This window comes from Psammomys obesus, unplaced genomic scaffold, assembly GCF_907164565.1.
Source record: "Psammomys obesus unplaced genomic scaffold, mPsaObe1.curated_primary_1811, whole genome shotgun sequence".
In the NCBI taxonomy this organism is placed as follows: Eukaryota; Metazoa; Chordata; class Mammalia; order Rodentia; family Muridae; genus Psammomys; species Psammomys obesus.
The window spans coordinates 7,143,372-7,159,650 of record NW_026596433.1 but is presented as its reverse complement, the minus strand read 5'-3'; the positions used below and the strand labels follow the sequence as shown (position 1 = coordinate 7,159,650).

The window sequence follows — 16,279 nt, the reverse complement described above, 5'->3', positions numbered from 1 at the left end:
AGGACTGGGGAACCTCTGAACTCAGCATGTAAGACTCTTTAGTAGGGTCCACTTTAAGACACTTAATCATGCTTCTTAATCATGCCTCTTGATTCCATCAAACGGCTCCCGCACTTGCAAATACGGTCTTCACACTCACGTCTTTGCCTCTTCCCTTATTTTATGTACTTAAGGAGACCTGCTCTCCATTTATCTCTGCTTACTGAAGTCATGAATCTTATTTCTCCCTCAAATTCTGCCTCCATCATGGTGGCATTTTCTTCAACTCATCAAGCGAATGTCTTCGCCTTTTTATAAATTTACTACATTAGAAGTTTACAAATATTTCGAGTCTTTAAGTTCTTTAACAGCAAGGGTTAGCTGTCCCTAGTCTAACCCTCATAATACTAAAACAGGATATTTAAGACAAGAAGCAATGAATATCTGATATCTCTTCCCTCCCGCATCTCTGAAAACGGGGCAGGACTGAGGCAGAGTCAGACCAAGCAGGACGGCAGCTCCAATGACACCTGGAGGATGCCAGTCACTATGCGTCTGCTTTGATCACCATGTCTGAAGGTGATCAAAGAGGTCGAAGATCCCCATGACAGTACAGAGTTAACATGCAGCCCCTTCAAAGGGCTATTATAACCCAAGGCTCCAATGCACAGAAAGCCCGGGTGCAGGACAGAGGCCATTTCCGTTTTTGAAGCTTGTTGGCCAGATTTCTAGGTTGAGCTCTACAGACAAGTAATCATTTTACTTTATTTATCCTAAGAGCAATGCTTTATTGAGACATTTCTAGTAATTTAGAGAAACATTACATACATATTTTTTTCTTAAAAAGCAAAAACCAACCAAAGAACCAAACAATCAAAAAAAAACAAAAAAAACAAAACAAAAAAAAAACCCTAGCTGTGATGAAGGCGCACAGCTTTTTTTTTTGTTGGTTTGTTTTTTTTTGTTTTGTTTTGTTTTGTTTTTTTGAGACAGGGTTTCTCTGTGTAGCCCTGGCTGTCCTGGACTCACTTTGTAGACCAGGCTGGCCTCGAACTCACAGAGATCAACCTCGAGTGCTAAGATTAAAGGTGTGTGCACCATGCCCTGTTGAAGGTTGGGGGCAGACTTAAGGGGATCCTTAAGTTTTGAGGACAGCCTGATCTACAAAGAAAGTTTCAGGACAGCCAGGGCTACACAGAGAGACCCTGTCTTGAAAATCAAACAAGCAAGCACGCAAACAAACAAACAAAAACTCTTAGCTTTAATTGAAAGTCCTAAAAGTTGGGTAACTAGTTAGTACTAGAGGTAGGGTGTGGACACACAAGCCTTTAGTTCCAGCAACCAGAGGCAAAGGCAGGTGGATCTTGGTGAGTTTAAGGACAGCTTGGTCTATATAGTGAGTTCCAGTACAGCCAGAACTGCACAGAGGGACACAGACACAACTCAACCCCCAAAGGAACAAACAACACCCAAACTACTTAGAAAACAGCATTTGTTAGAGTGAAATGTTACCTTGTATGATATTTCAAAGTTTTCACCACCCCAGATTTGGAGACCAGGATCATAGAGACCCAGTTCGAAGAAGAACTCTCTTTCAATGGCAAATAATCCACCAGCCATAGCTGGAGACCTAAGGAAAAGACACTGCATGCAATAAATATTAAAAACAAAGCCCTGGCATCCCTTTACCAACAGACAGACAGCCTTTGGGAATACAGCGTAAGAATGCACAGAAGAGACAAGACTGATGGCCAAACACTAAGAAACTAAATCCTTCATAAAAGAATGTGCTCAAATCTCTGAATTTACCAAAACTTCTTAAACAATTCTTTAGACTACTCTGCTGTTTCGCCACTAGAGGGTGCCTTGGTTCTTTTGTTGATTTAAGCAATTTTGTAATTAAGATAAAAATTTCTCTTTCACTCCTGAAGCACAGACCCATCCATTGGACAGTGTCTGTTGACTTCTTCTTTTGTGATTTGAGTCATTCTGGGATGAAAGAAACTATACACCATGGAAGTAGACTCTCATTGTGTAAATCTTATAGCTCAAGGCCTTGTCAAATAATGGTGTAAATCAGCACAGAACAGCCCGGTTCATTCAGAGTTTGCAAATGGAGCATAGGAATGACCTAAGGAACAGGATTTGTGGCATGGACTTCCGCTGTAGCAAGAGTTCAGAGGGCAAACAGGGGCCTGTGGTCTTCCCTGAACAGATCGTAAGTTCGGAACATTTTAGGAGAAAGAGAAAAAGCATTCTATCACTTTTTAGAGTCAAGTCATTCCAATTATTGAATATCCTGGTAGCAGAATAATTTCATCGCATTCTGGGCTTTCCTTCTTACCATGAAGCAATAATTAACATGTCTTAAACTTTGGGCAATTGGATACTGTTAGAATTCCTTACTCATCATTCATGTTAATGTCAGTCTGTCACTGAGTCCTACTGACTCCACCTTGGAAAGGTGTGCGTGTGTGTGTGCACTTACTATACTATACATTCCATGAGAGCATATTTAATTATTTATATTTTAAAAGGTCATGCGCCCCTAAAATAGAGGCTGGTGCTAAGTAAAGGGTCAACAAATGTATGCTGAACAGAGAATGAGTGGGGTTAATATTTTTAGTACTGACAGAAAATCCCACCAAAAAAACAGTTATTCTCTTATGCTTTTCTCCTTCAAAATACACTGCCTAAATCACTAAGCTCGTACATTTTGGTTAGCTTTCATGTCCTATTTATTTAGCTGCCATTTAGCATAATTTCATTAGGATTGTGCCCTTTTGCTCTTCAAAATATATTCATATCTCAGCACATACTTGAAGGTGCAGCTTTAACACGCTCACTAGTAAGCTAATTAAAGGGATCCTCCTTACATTTTCCTAGTTTACTTTAAAAATATGCCTTTTTATGGAACTGCTGGACAAACCAAGGTAGGCAGTGAACCGTTTATCTTTTTCTCCTAGGTGACTTGTGAGTTTAGACAGGCCAGCAACGGATTCCTAGATTATTCTGAACCTTAAAAGTTTTCAGTAAGAATTTGGAAGATGTCCAGTACAAAAGTCCTGTAATTTCCTCATGTTTGCCATTCAGTGTCCTGATCACAACATGCCCAAATTCACAACACGAAAGCACTTCTGCAAACGAGCTCTGACAATATAAGCAGCGTGAAAGGAGAAAGAGAAGAAAAGCAGAACCACAGTATGGGAACACACAAATAAATAAAAACAAAAACATTATGGGCACGGTTATACTAACATTTCATTTGGGGGTCACTTTTTGAAAGTCTGTAAAATGTTCCAATTAAAAGACCAAAAGAAGATAGTAACAACAGTCGTTCTGTTTGAAGAGCCACAAGAAGGGACAAAAGCCGACTTGGGGATTGAGCTTTTAATCAAGCATTCTTTTGAGAACCAAACAACAAAGGATTCTACACATCGTCTAAAGTCGTGTATTCGTATTCATCACATTGAACTGATACACAATTAGTATCAGAGTTTTAGTATATAAAACAAAAGGGAGAACCCCACAATCTCTTGCTGGTGTTATTCACTGTTCAACACCTCATCCAAACTTAAAAGTGCAAATTGCAAGTCTCGAGTTGCCAGCACTTTATGTATTTTGAATTTATAGAATATACTCTGCCGTTTGGTCTCCCAGGACAGCAGGAAAGAGCTATTTCCTCCTTTCCTATTTATGCTTCAAGTTAATAATGCCTTTCACATTACTTCTTCCCCAATGAAAGAGTATAATTCACATTAGTGGAGCTTGCATTTAGGGAGAAAGCTGTTACAGGAGCCAATGTGAATTCATCAAAGCTCTGAAGCTGCAAGGAGCAAAGCTCTGTCAGGATTTGAGACGGCAGCTCCAGTTCTTACAGCGAGTTTTCAACGTGGCAAGAGGTTAACAGGTTAGCAGCAACCAGAGAAAAGGGAGGTAGGTAAGTGATTTAGTGATTACCGATACGGTTCAGTTTTTGTCTTTCTCAGTCTCTTCTCGCGAGGGGTCAGAGGCACCCGTTTCCAGAGCATACTCCAATCCCATGCTCCTCGGGCATACCCATCTTCATCACCACCCCCTTGGGGGACAATTTCATATGTGTTGCCATTTATGACATCTATAATCGGCACAGTGCAAATGGTTCTGTGTTGTGTTGATGATGCAGCGAGATCAAATGGAAACATATGTATGGACCCACATATTTAAACGAGTTCATAGGGAAGGAAAAAAAAGGACTTAGGTAAACATTCAACACACACACAAAATAAAGTAATAATCTTTACCGATAAGGTTCAGTTTTATGTTTTCTTTTGGCCTTTTCCTTGTGGCTTAGTGGAATACGTTTCCATAGCAAACTCCAGTCCCAGGCCCCTCTGGCAAAACCATCTTCATCCCCACCTTGCTGTGGCTCAATGGAATAATCATTCCCGTCTATGTAATCTATTAGAGGCACAGTACATGTAGCTCTGAAACATTTACAGAAAATGAAAACGCATTTAAGAACCCCAAACTGACTAGTTCCGCATGCCTAACTACATCGGCTCCCTTTGTACTTGGTTCCATTTTGCATTAGGAAACCCATGATCTAATGTGGGCATAGAGTAAAATAAGGTCTCCTGAAAGCCAAGGCCTGCATCAGCATAAGGGCAGGATGGAAGGGAGTTTATCCTCACTGTCCAAACACCTGGGGCAAAGAGCCATGCCACTGAGCTTATCAGATATTTCTTCCTTTTTTCTTTGGCAATACTAGCTCATAGTAATTCTGTAGTGTTAATAAGATTATTCTGCCTGTTGCTTTCCCCCCGTGTCCCCCATTAAAAAATGACTTCAAGTTTTTGTGTATGCACGACTGACAGCACACTGGAAACAGCTCCTTTCAACTCTGCTGCCTTCTGATTCTTTGGAAGTAGTTACTATGAAGAGTCTTTCTTTCTTTTACTTAATTTTCTTCCCTCCTCCCTTAAATAAAACTAAAACCTCAGGTTCTGCATTTTATTTCATAAAAAAAAAATAAGCAAGAACGATGCTTCAGTCAGTATCTGTTGAGGAACTTAAGGAATGAACTAAGAATTTGTAGGATAAAAGAAAAAACTTTTTCCTTGCATTTGGGTTTTGTCAGATGACCACTTGGATACTGGGTTGATGAATAACCAATTGGATACTGAGTTGCCGTTACAATGATCTTGATTCTTGCTCATCATATCAGAAAGGATTGAGAATGGGTTTCCCAAACTGGAGATCACAGAAAAACAAAACAAAACAAAACAAAACAAAACTCTATGGGACTTAGAGCTTTGATATGAGAGAAGTGGATTCTAGAAGAGAGCTTACTTCCCTTCTGAACATAAACTCAGGGAGGGCCACTGCATGACACATGGGTTCTCACCGGAACCTCTGGAAACCACGTTCTTGCTATCGGGAAGACTTCCACGTTGCCCTGGAGATAGTGACCTGGCGATCTGGTTAAGTATCTTTCCTCTCGCTGTTTGCTTTTCACAACTTAAAAATAAATGTTGAAATGTAAAGAAGCCCAGAGACCTGTCTGACAGGCCATTAAGTATCAGACTCGTGGTAAATTAGTTTCTTCAAGCCCTAGTACTGTCTTTGTCAAGTGTGGCTAACCATGTCTACCTGGCAGGCAGCTGTGGGGATTAAGCCAGACAAGCATGCACTCAGTGCTCATGATGGGCCTTCCTTCACCCTTCATCTGGTGAGACAGTCTCCCAAGTTCTTCCCCTGACCCGTGCTGTTTGCAACAAGAATATGCTGCATTTGCCTAGATTCTGAAATAGAATTCTGAACAGGAAGCAACAAAAGCTTTTGCAACTAGGGACTGATGCTGCCTTCTGGTGTTTTAGACATTTCTGTCAATTTAATGGTTATTACTGCTTTCTATGGCACACTTGTCTATTTCTAAACTTTTAAGTTTCAGAGGAACCCAAACACTTGACCCAAGTGACAGTTGGCCCTTACCATCTAAAGTAATCATTTAAAAGGTCAGGAGAAACACAAAGGCTCATTTCAAGGAATGCTTCCTCAAGTCTTCAGAGCATTTATCCAGCTTAGAGGGAACAATTGCTATTACTCTGTGACAAAGGCTCAACAGAATACTAAGATAGTTCTGCAAGGGGCTCCAAATACAGGCTGGCTATGTTCGAATCAGTCCAAAGCATCCATCTGGCTCCACCCATGAGACAAACAGCTCAAGGAAAACACTTCTCACACAACATCTGGCGAACTAGGTGGAGTGGGGGTCACAGAGGAGAAGAGTGTTTGTCCTTCTAGGACAAGGTTTACTTTTCAACTAGGAAAGAAAAAAAAAGCAAGGTGATGTTACCTGTCCTTAGATATGGGAGCTACAAGTGGAGCATACCAGTTAACTGCCACCTCACAGTGGGCATCAAGGTATATCAAAACCTTAAAAAAAAGAGGCAGGGTGAAAGAATACTCCTCACATACGGTACATCATATATCACACACAATTTAAAATTAGATGCTAATGTAAATTAGCATTTTAATCAATTTTGCCATATAACTTATCTGCTCAAACCACATTCTCATTTCATTAAAAAAAAAACAAACCCAAAAAACCAAAGGAAAATACAAAATATATCTGATCTTTTAGTCACCAAAAAGGAAGTGCTGACACTAACAGCACACATTTTCCTACCTGTCCGAGTTTAGCCTTCTGTGCACCGATGCTTCGAGCCTGGATTAAACCCTCTCTCCTCTCATTTCGAAAAACTTTCACAAGGCCATTCCACAGCTTTATGTAGTCATCCAGTTTTTCTTTTAAGTGTTCTGTGAATTAAAAAAAAACCAACACAAATTAACATTATAGACTTTTACAGAGAAACATTTCCCTTCCCTCTCAAGAAACAAGTCCGTGGTGGTGCAGGCTTGTAATCCCAGCACTCAGGGAGGCAGAGGCAGGCAGGTCACTGTGAGTTTGAGGCCAGCTAAGGGTACACAGAGAAACCCTGTCTCGGGCCCCCCAAGACAGACAAACAGACAAAGACTGAATACAGATGTGCTGTGCAGTCATTAATTGTACATGGGTTAGACCAACTGTTAAATCAAGTAAGATGGAGGCTAAGGGCTGGAGGTGAATTTTAGTGGTAGACCAAGTACAAAACATTTCTGATACCTTGGGTTTGGTCCTCTGCCATCACACCAAAGAAAGGTGGAAGTCATGTGTTGTATGTTAAATTTTAAGCTTAACAAATCTACAAAGGATTGAGTAGCATAAAAAATATCAAGCATTTCTATGAACATAAAGTGAATATTAAAACTTAAAAATGTCAGAATTAAAAATATTGTATATATAATATTTTTAATTTTATATATATAAAATATTATATATTAATATATAAATATATATATAAATATTTATATATATATTTTAATATATATATATATATAATATTTTGCAGTTGAAAGAAGTTCAGGATTTTTGAAGATACACAATCTATTGATAATGTCCTGCAACTCCCCAGGGGTCTGCACAGGGCATAGGCTGCTTAAGTTTGTTTTTGGGCTTCTTTCTCCAACCACAAAAGGTATGGAAAATTGCAGTCTTGCTGTGATGAAGTCTAGCCAACAGGTTGGCCTCTAACCATCAAAAGACCATTTTTTTTTTTTTTTTTTTTTTGTCTGCAGCTTAGCATTACAAGTGCGTGTATAATTAAGGTATAATTATTATAATTACATATACATGTATGTTTGTAATTCAGTATTGGGAATTCTATGTTATGAAAACCCAGGCACAATTGGCAAAGTTCACACCTTGGCTTCCTATTGTAAAATAACAGCTTTTGTTTATCACTGTGAGCCCAGGAAATTGGCTCACCAGTTAGAACAAGCTCCTGGATCCTGCTGCGATGCTTCCTGAGGACACAAAAATTGTCCTAAAATTGTTAAAGATTTGGCTCACCAGTACAAAACTCCCCTTTTTTTTTTTTTTTTTTTTTTTTTTTGGCTATATCTAGATTTGAGCTGGTGGCAAGATAGAATGTCATGTAGCCAAGGCCGGCCTCAAATTCACTATGTAGCTGAGGTTGGACCGGAACTCTTAAAAAATTGTTTTAAAATTATAGTGTATGGTGTTTACCCTGTATGTATGTCTGAGTATCACTGTGTGCCTGGTTTATTGGTGCTGGGACTCAAAGTATGGTCCTCTAGGAGAGCAGCCAGTGCTCCCAGGCTTAGATTTTTGACCCGTCTGTCCCTGCCTCCTAAGCACTAGTGTTATAGGTATGAATAACAGCACCAGACAGTTTATTACCAACAAGATACCTACTCATATGTGTTTTCAGAATTAAGATCTCTCTCTCTCTCTCTCTCTCTCTCTCTCTCTCACACACACACACACACACACACACACACACACACACACACTTTGGTACTAACTTTTTTTTTCCCAATTTATTTGCCTTTAGCCTATTGGTGTTTTGCTTGCACATGTGTCTGTGTGAAGGGCTGGGATGCCCTAGTGCTGGAGTTCCAGACAGCTGTGAGCTGCTATGTGGGTGCTGAAAAGTGAACCCAGGTCCTTTAGGAAAGCAGCCAGTGCTTTTACCTGCTCAGCCATCTCGCCAGCCCCTTGGTACCAACTTTTTTTTTTAATTGCACTTTATTTACTTTGTATCCCCCCCCCCTAGTTCCCTCCCTCCTCCCCTCCCAATTCCTCCCTTCCTCCCCCTTCTCCACGCATGCCCTTCCCCAAGTCCACTGGTAGGGGAGGATTTCTTTTTCTTCCTTCTGATCCTATCTGTTAGGTCTCATCAGGAGTGGCTGCATTGTCTTCCTCTGTGGCCTGGTAAGGCTGCTCCCCCCTCAGGGGGAGGTGATCAAAGAGCAGGCCAATCAGTTTATGTCAGAGGCAGTCCCTGTTCCCATTACTATGGAACCCACTTGGACACTGAACTGCCATGGGCTACATCTGTGCAGGGGTTCTAGGTTATCTCCATGCATGGTACTTGGTTGGAGTATGAGTCTCAGGAAAGACCTCTGTGTTCAAATTTTTTGGTTCTGTTGCTCTCCTTGTGGACCTCCTGTCCTCTCCAGATCTTACTATTTCCCACTTCTTTCATAAGATTCCCTGCATTCTGCCCAGGTACCAACTTTTAATATGCTTAACAAATAGAATTCTCATGCTTAATTATATTTTCCTGCTAAAAATTTTAGTGTTTTTCCCTTTCAAAATTAGCTGTTTTTCCCTTGTAATTTTTTAAAAATTAAATTAATTAATTAATTAATTAATTTATTCATTTTACATCCTTGTACACAGCCTCCTCCTTCCTCTCCTCCTGGTCCTACCCTCCCAGCCTCTTCCCTTTTTCCTGCTCCTCTTCTCAAAAAAAGGGAGCTTCCCAGCCCACCCCTGCACATCTAGCCTAATGAGGACTAAGCTTAATCTCTTCCACTGAGGCCAGACAAGGCAGCCCAGCTAGGGGAAAGTGATCTAGAAGCAGGCAACAGAGTCCATGTCAAAGACAGCTCCCGCTCCACTTGCGAGGGAACATACATGAAGACCAACCTGCCCATCAGTTACTTACGTGTTGGGGGCCTATAAGGATAAGCGGGTGACTCTAGCTGAAACTACTGGCAATGGAGACTGAAGTAGCCACATTCTACCCAGGCAGGACTTCCAGTGGAGGGAGACGGACACCGACCCACCTATAAAACCTTCAACCCCAAATTTACCCTGCCTAGAAGATGTGGAGGGATAAAGATGGAGCAGAGATTGAGGGAATGGCCAAACAATGACTGGCCTCAGTTGAGACCTACCCCATGGGAGAGAGCAAACCCCTGACACTATTAATGACACTCTGCTATTCTTGCACACAGGGGCCTAGCATAGCTGTCCTCTGAGAGGCTCCACCCAGCAGCTGATGGAAACAGATGCTGAGACCCACAGTGAAGCATTAGGCTGAGCTTGAGGAGTCTTGTGGAAGAGTGGGAGTAAGGACAGAAGGACCCAGAAGGGACAAGAACCCTACAAAGAGACCAGCAGAGTTAACTAACCTAGGCCTTTGGGGTCTTACAGACTGAAGAGCATGCATGGTCTCTCTTTTGAATAGAAGTCCTCTCCTTTTCTTTCAAAGCTTTTTACAGTCCTATGTCACTCTTCTCAAAAGTTTTTCTGTATTCCATGAGGTCTGTCTTTGAGACATGTTACTTCAACACAAACTTTAAATACACCTAAATGTACAGTGAGTGACCTACTTTTCAAATTTAGACTCTTGGCTTTTCTGTGACCTCACACTGTAGTAGACTGAATTTAGGCCTCAAAATACCCACTGCCACTTTAATATTGCCTTCCTACAACCCATGTTTGTCAGGCTGTGCTTGGAGCTGGCAGTGGCCCAGGCTCATGTGGAAAGGCTGTGGGCCATTTGTAAGAAGCATCAAGCATCCATTTGTGTTCCTTGGTCCCCTCTTTTCTCCATCTCTGTGTGGGAAGTACACAGCTGAGGCTGCTGTAGGTCCATCAGCAGTGAGCAGAGATGGCCCTGAATGAGATCCAGTGGGACTGTGAAAACCCCGACTTCTGCAGACCCTAAGGTAGGACTGAGAAGATCCTGGCCGCTGCAAACCACTAAGCATATGGGGCTGTTCCACCTGCAGCTACTTTGGCCTCAGTTGAAGACACCCAGGGGCAGGGAGGAGTCTGCTCTATTTAAAGGCCCCGAATCTTGCTAAGAGGGAATGCTGTCATTTCCAGAAGCCTAAAGGTTATGAAGACTAGGTAGATCCCTTAAGAAGTTCTATGTTATATTTTTGTCTCTAAATTTTTTTAAATAACTTAATCTATTTAAGGCAAAGTACCAAATTTTTATTTGAGTCTTATTAACCAAATACTACAATTTTCCTGAAGTAAGTAGCAACAGATTTGAATGTTTTCTTGAAATCGGAAACACTAATTACAGACCTTCTGGGCTTGTGTTCCAGGGGAATCTAAAAGTTTCTGCATACTGTGTGGTAAGGAGATCCTGCCTGAGTTTGAGACTTGGAACTGTAGAGAGCTGTGACATGAAGCACAGACAGTTATAGGGAAGTCAGATGCACAAACAGCTCAAGCCTCAAGTTCTGTTCCTTTTTTTGGGCCAAAAGGCTATTTTAGGATGGTAAAGTACCTATTCTTTTTATAATGCTGATTTTTAAGTATTAATAATAAAGTTCCGATAATCAGCAAGTATCACTCTAAGGCACATTTTCTTCTCTCTCTCTTTTTTTAAAAAGCAGATTTATCTATTACTTTCTGTGTATGAGGGTTAGCTTGCCTGCATGTAAGTGCACCACATGTGTACTGTGTCCCTGGAGGCCTGGGGAGGGTGTAGCATCAGCTGGAGCTGGAGTTACAGACGGTGGTGAGCTTTCACACAGGTGCTGGGAACCAAACCCTGGTCCCCTGCAAGAGCAGCCAGCACTCTTAACCACTGAGCCACCTCTTCAGCTCCCTAAAATTTATTTTCAAATATTTGCCTTGCAGGAAAAAATATTTTTGATAAAAGCATTTGTCACAGAGAACTGCAACCAAGATAAAACATCCAAATTAAATATATTTAATTTAGCTAAAAAATTAAAGCTATACATCCAGAGTAATTAAAAATGATTAGTTGAAAAAAGTTATCAGCTGCAAAAAATGAGGGGGAGGAACTAAGTCATAACTTTGTATTTTTTTTAGTGTAAGCATATGTGCAGAGATCAGGATTCTAGACATGTCCTTGCAGAAGCAGCAAAAGTTTATCCAGACTTGGAGAGTTCTCAACTGAGTTTTGCAGGAGGGAAGCTGTATAAAGCTGTTCTGAAAGGTATTTTCATGATACTCATGTTCTACCTTCAACCCGACCATCAGATCTGGTGGTCACCCCTCATACAGAAAAACTTGTTTGCCAAAGTGTAAACACCCTGTTGTTACTGAGTAGCTGAACACTCGGTCAGTTCAAAAACTTCAATTGTTTTGTGACAAGTAAAATAAACAATAAATAAACATGCAGATTTGCATTAAAATAGCAACATCCCATTTTCATTTGCATGTTGACGTAAATGCAAAAACGTTACTTTCACGTTTATATAATGAAGAATATATATTTAACTTACAACAATGTATTGAAAAATTATTCAAAATGAGTTTTAAAGATCACTTTTCTAGAAAATCACCACTTGATCACTCTCCTGCCAAGTTGAACCAACATGACCCAACACTTGCTGTAACGGTCTCCTTTAAAAGAATAAAGAAGGAGCCCGGTGCCAGCCTGTGGTTACAGCACCTGGGTGGTGGAGGTGGGTAGTCAGGGATACAGCTTTCCCAAGTTACACGAAGAGTTCAAGGTGAGCCTGGGGTATCGGTCTTTCCACATGCGGCTCTCTCCCTCCCTCTCAACACACACAAATACACACAAACTCATGACTTATTCTTATTTACTATTTTAAATCAGGTACAGAATTAAAGAGCTGCAGAAGATGTTCTGTATTTATAAAGTAGCCCAGTATGGCCAATATGATGGTGAATATGATAAGTTGGCAGGATCTGGCCTCTGCATGCAGGAGGCACTATCCCACATACTTGCATCCTTGACTGGAAAAAAAACATGAGCTCAGCAACAGCGTTTATCTCCCTCTTGTTTTCTCAGCGTAGACTCAATGAGCCCTCAAGCTGTGAGCCAAAATAACCTCTGTCATTCTTACGCTCCTTTGTTGGGTACTTTGTCTCAGCGGCAAGAAAAGTGGCTGCTACACTCACATTTTCAGGCCAAATTCAGTATTTGCATCATTGTTCGAGTGCAGGATAAAGGCTGTGAGTCAGGTATACGGATTTCAGCTTAAAAACTATCGCTGAGTCAGGCTTGGTAGCTCATGCCTTTAATCCTGGCAACTCAGGGAGGCAAAGGCAGGCAGATCTCTGTGAGTTTGAGGCCAGCCTGATCCATAAAGCTGTAGCCAACGCAACACAGAGGAACCATGTCTCAAAACAAAAACAAAAAACCCAAGATGAGAAAACAAAACAAAAGCAAATGATGGTGGGAGCTTCAGGTGGCATTGCAAAATATACATGGCTTTGTCTCTCAGTCTTTCAGTAAGTTATTTCTATAACTCAATTCTTGTGACTTCCAAGCCCCACAGAACTGGTACAGAACCAGACAATGCTAGAAGAAAGTCTTGAAACCATGGATTTGGGTCTAGCAGTTAATTACTACGTCTATGATTGTTGGCAGGTCACATGGGATCTCTTGAGTTTCCTGTATACATAATTATAGTATTATAGAGGTTATTGATTGGCTAAGACAGGATGATTCATCTGCAGTGCTTGGCACATGACAATAGTAACATATCAGTAGATAACCTTCATTTTTAAAACTGAATTACTTTGATATCACATTTGAATAATTACTTATGATTGACTAATTTATTAGCCAAAACTTTATGGCCAAGATGCCAAGTCTATAGCCATTACCTTTATTGCTGAAATCATCAATTAACACAATTTCTGCTAAATACTTCCTTGGTGTTCTTTTGATGACACTATGGACTGTCCTCATGAGAGTTGACCATCCTTCATTATGGAAGACAATGATGACGCTGGAAGTGAGCAGGTTTTCATCATAATGCCAATACTTGCATCTGAAAAGAAAATTTCAGCATACGTACTTAGAGGGAATCTGTAATGCTTGGCATCAAAGTCTCTGTGCTTGTATTTTCTGATTAGATTAAATATCATTGACTTATTTAGGGAAACACTATGAAGCTTTTGGATCTTAGCAGAAACACAAGATCAAAGGGAGAAGCTGGTGTTTAAAGTTACTCTTAGATAAAGCTCCTTGGTATCAGCACATTGTGTGATAAAAGAAATAGCTTGCGAGTCAATGCTGAGGATGCCAAAGATACCATTACAGCTGTCAGCTTGTTGTTTTCTACGACACAGGTATTACTTTATTTTCCTTTTTTGAAGCTTGAGTTTCCAGTGCAAGAGATTTATTCTGTTGTCTAATACAACAGTAAAAAATATTTAGATAAAAATGAAACAGGCTAACCAGGGACACATGGGAGTCTACGAAAAACTTAATAGCGAATGAGTATAGTTCTAAAATTGTCTGGACCTATTCGGTTGACTAAAGAAGGATCTTTTGTTACTCTACAAAAAATATATTTGAAACAAGGATAGCAGGAATAAAGCTGTTGGGAGGCGTTTCCTAACAAGAGGATTCTCAGAACAGTGTCTTATGGAAGACTGGATGAGCACATCTGAAAGGGGTCAGCCGAAGTTGGGAGATGCTGCACACCTTTTCAGGGTGACACATTCAGAATACAGAAGTAGGAAAGTTTCCATCTTGGGCCTGTGCCTGTGAGACAGACAGGAGGGTAAAAAGTCACTTGCTGAGCAAACCAGATTAAATCCCTGGAACCCAGGTAGAAGGGGAGCGGGAGTATATGAACATGTGTACACTTAGTTTTAAACCATTTATTGTATAAGACTCTACAGTATGGGCTATTCCATAATTGACTTAAGCATTTCCTCACTGATGGGCATTTCACTTGGTTCTATGTCCTTATATAGGAATCCATCCTCTCAGATGCTCAAGACCATAACCTGTTAAGGACAGAGCTTTATTAGTTTCATTTAGCACCATGCTCCAAGCAGCTGACAGACAGTACTGCTCCATGATTGGGAATGATCATTTTGAAAGCCACTTGACGTGTTTTCTTCTCTTAGTATGTTCACCCATACAATCCTATTCTGAGATGCCCTTGAGAATCAGTAAGTCCTGATGTCCATACTCTGGACCCTTCCCTTTCCGGGGAGGGGAGCTTCTAGCATGAAAAAGCAGAAAAAATAAAAGGGCAAAAATAACTAAAACAGATGAAGAGCCAAGTATGGTGGCTCATACTCCATATAATCTACTCCAAATAAGTAATCTACCCCAGAGGTGGAAGCAGGATCAAGTCTGGGGCTCCTTCAGTGACATAGTGAGTTCTAGGCCAGCCTGAGCTACAGAGTGAGCTATCTTGTCTTAAACTAAACCAAAGTAATAACAAAACTGGCAGATGAAGGAATAGGCTTGTGCCACCTCCAATTTGTTCCAAGCTTGAAGAGACTGTTCAGTGGGAGTATCTGCAATGCAGAACTGAAATGTATTTAGTCAAAACTACAGTCTCCTTCTCACCTCTCCCTTGCAGTTTCTCTTTGCTCTAGAACAAGCCTTGGTCAGAAGTTTCCACATAATTTCAACAGGGAACAGAAAGTGTAGCTGAGAGTTCACAGCTTGCTTTTTGCTGGGTGTCAGAGTGGTAGGAGGTAAGGGGGCATACACAGCTCTATGGCACAAAAGCTTTAAGCCATGGTTTGGCTCCAGGTGATGAGTAGGGCTCAGAAAATTCAGTGAGGACCAAGGTGTAGATGTGTCATCAGGGTAAGGATGACAAGGAAGAAGCCACAAGTCACAAGGGCTGCAAGAATCAGAACAAGAACCAGAAGTCACTGTAGCATTGATGCTCTGTAGTGAGACTATGTCCTCAAAGCTTAAGTGTTCCAAGTCTGATCCCTAAATGCAAAGAGCGTTGAGAGGTGAGACATTGAGGGCAAGAAGACGTATTCATTCCGTTATCATCACAAGTGGGTCTTTCAAAACCATGAGATCAGCCATCTTCTTTTGCTTCCTCTCACTCATTTGCACAGGAATGATTCTGCTCTTAAATTTTCACCCATAAAAAAGGTGCAGCAAGAAGATCCATTCCCAATGTATGTCCCTTAGACTTAAAGCTTCTCAGCTCTCAGGATTGTGAGAAGTTTCTTTCTTGTAATTACTCACTGTGTGGTCTGTTACAGCAACACAAAAGGGAGTAAAATCAACGTCTCAGAAGCTGATGAGAAGAGTTCAATGTACTCAATGAGGTAGGGCACCCCTCACACAGAGCCAGAAGAAAGCAGCAAGCACTCTTACCTACAGAGTCACGCCCCAGACTCCCCTGCCCCAGCATTTTATAGTGACTTCTGTAATTTACAAAAGAATATTTCAAAACCAAAATTAAACATGCATTAATACTTCACTTGAGCTATGTCTATAGTTCTGGTAACATCTGTACTTTGATACTACCTTGTCATAGAGCCAAAGAGTACTCACTGCTCTTCCAGAGGGCCAGAGTCATGTTTCTAGTGCCTCCGTGGGGTGGCTCACAACTTCCTGTAACTGCATCTCCAAAGGACCTAATGGCCCCTGGCTTCCCACATTCCCACACGTGTACCATACACAACACACACACACACACACACACACACACACACACACACACACACACA

General features: G+C 41.0%; 1 protein-coding gene across 2 annotated transcripts in view; it reads right to left on the bottom strand.

Moving 5' to 3' along the window:
- The window catches only part of Galnt7 (polypeptide N-acetylgalactosaminyltransferase 7), a 130,346-nt gene that overhangs the window by 14,865 nt on the left and 99,202 nt on the right, over positions 1 to 16,279 (bottom strand). Inside the window, exons 3-7 of one of the 2 annotated variants that reach the window (XM_055597893.1) lie at positions 13,439 to 13,605; positions 6,650 to 6,780; positions 6,317 to 6,396; positions 4,263 to 4,445; positions 1,492 to 1,609 (exon numbers count right to left, since the gene is read on the bottom strand). In XM_055597893.1, coding sequence (XP_055453868.1) covers positions 1,492 to 1,609; positions 4,263 to 4,445; positions 6,317 to 6,396; positions 6,650 to 6,780; positions 13,439 to 13,605 — 679 coding nt within the window. Of the gene's footprint in view, positions 1 to 1,491; positions 1,610 to 3,939; positions 4,123 to 4,262; positions 4,446 to 6,316; positions 6,397 to 6,649; positions 6,781 to 13,438; positions 13,606 to 16,279 lie in introns of both variants that reach the window. The other variant, XM_055597892.1, reaches the window with a different exon arrangement.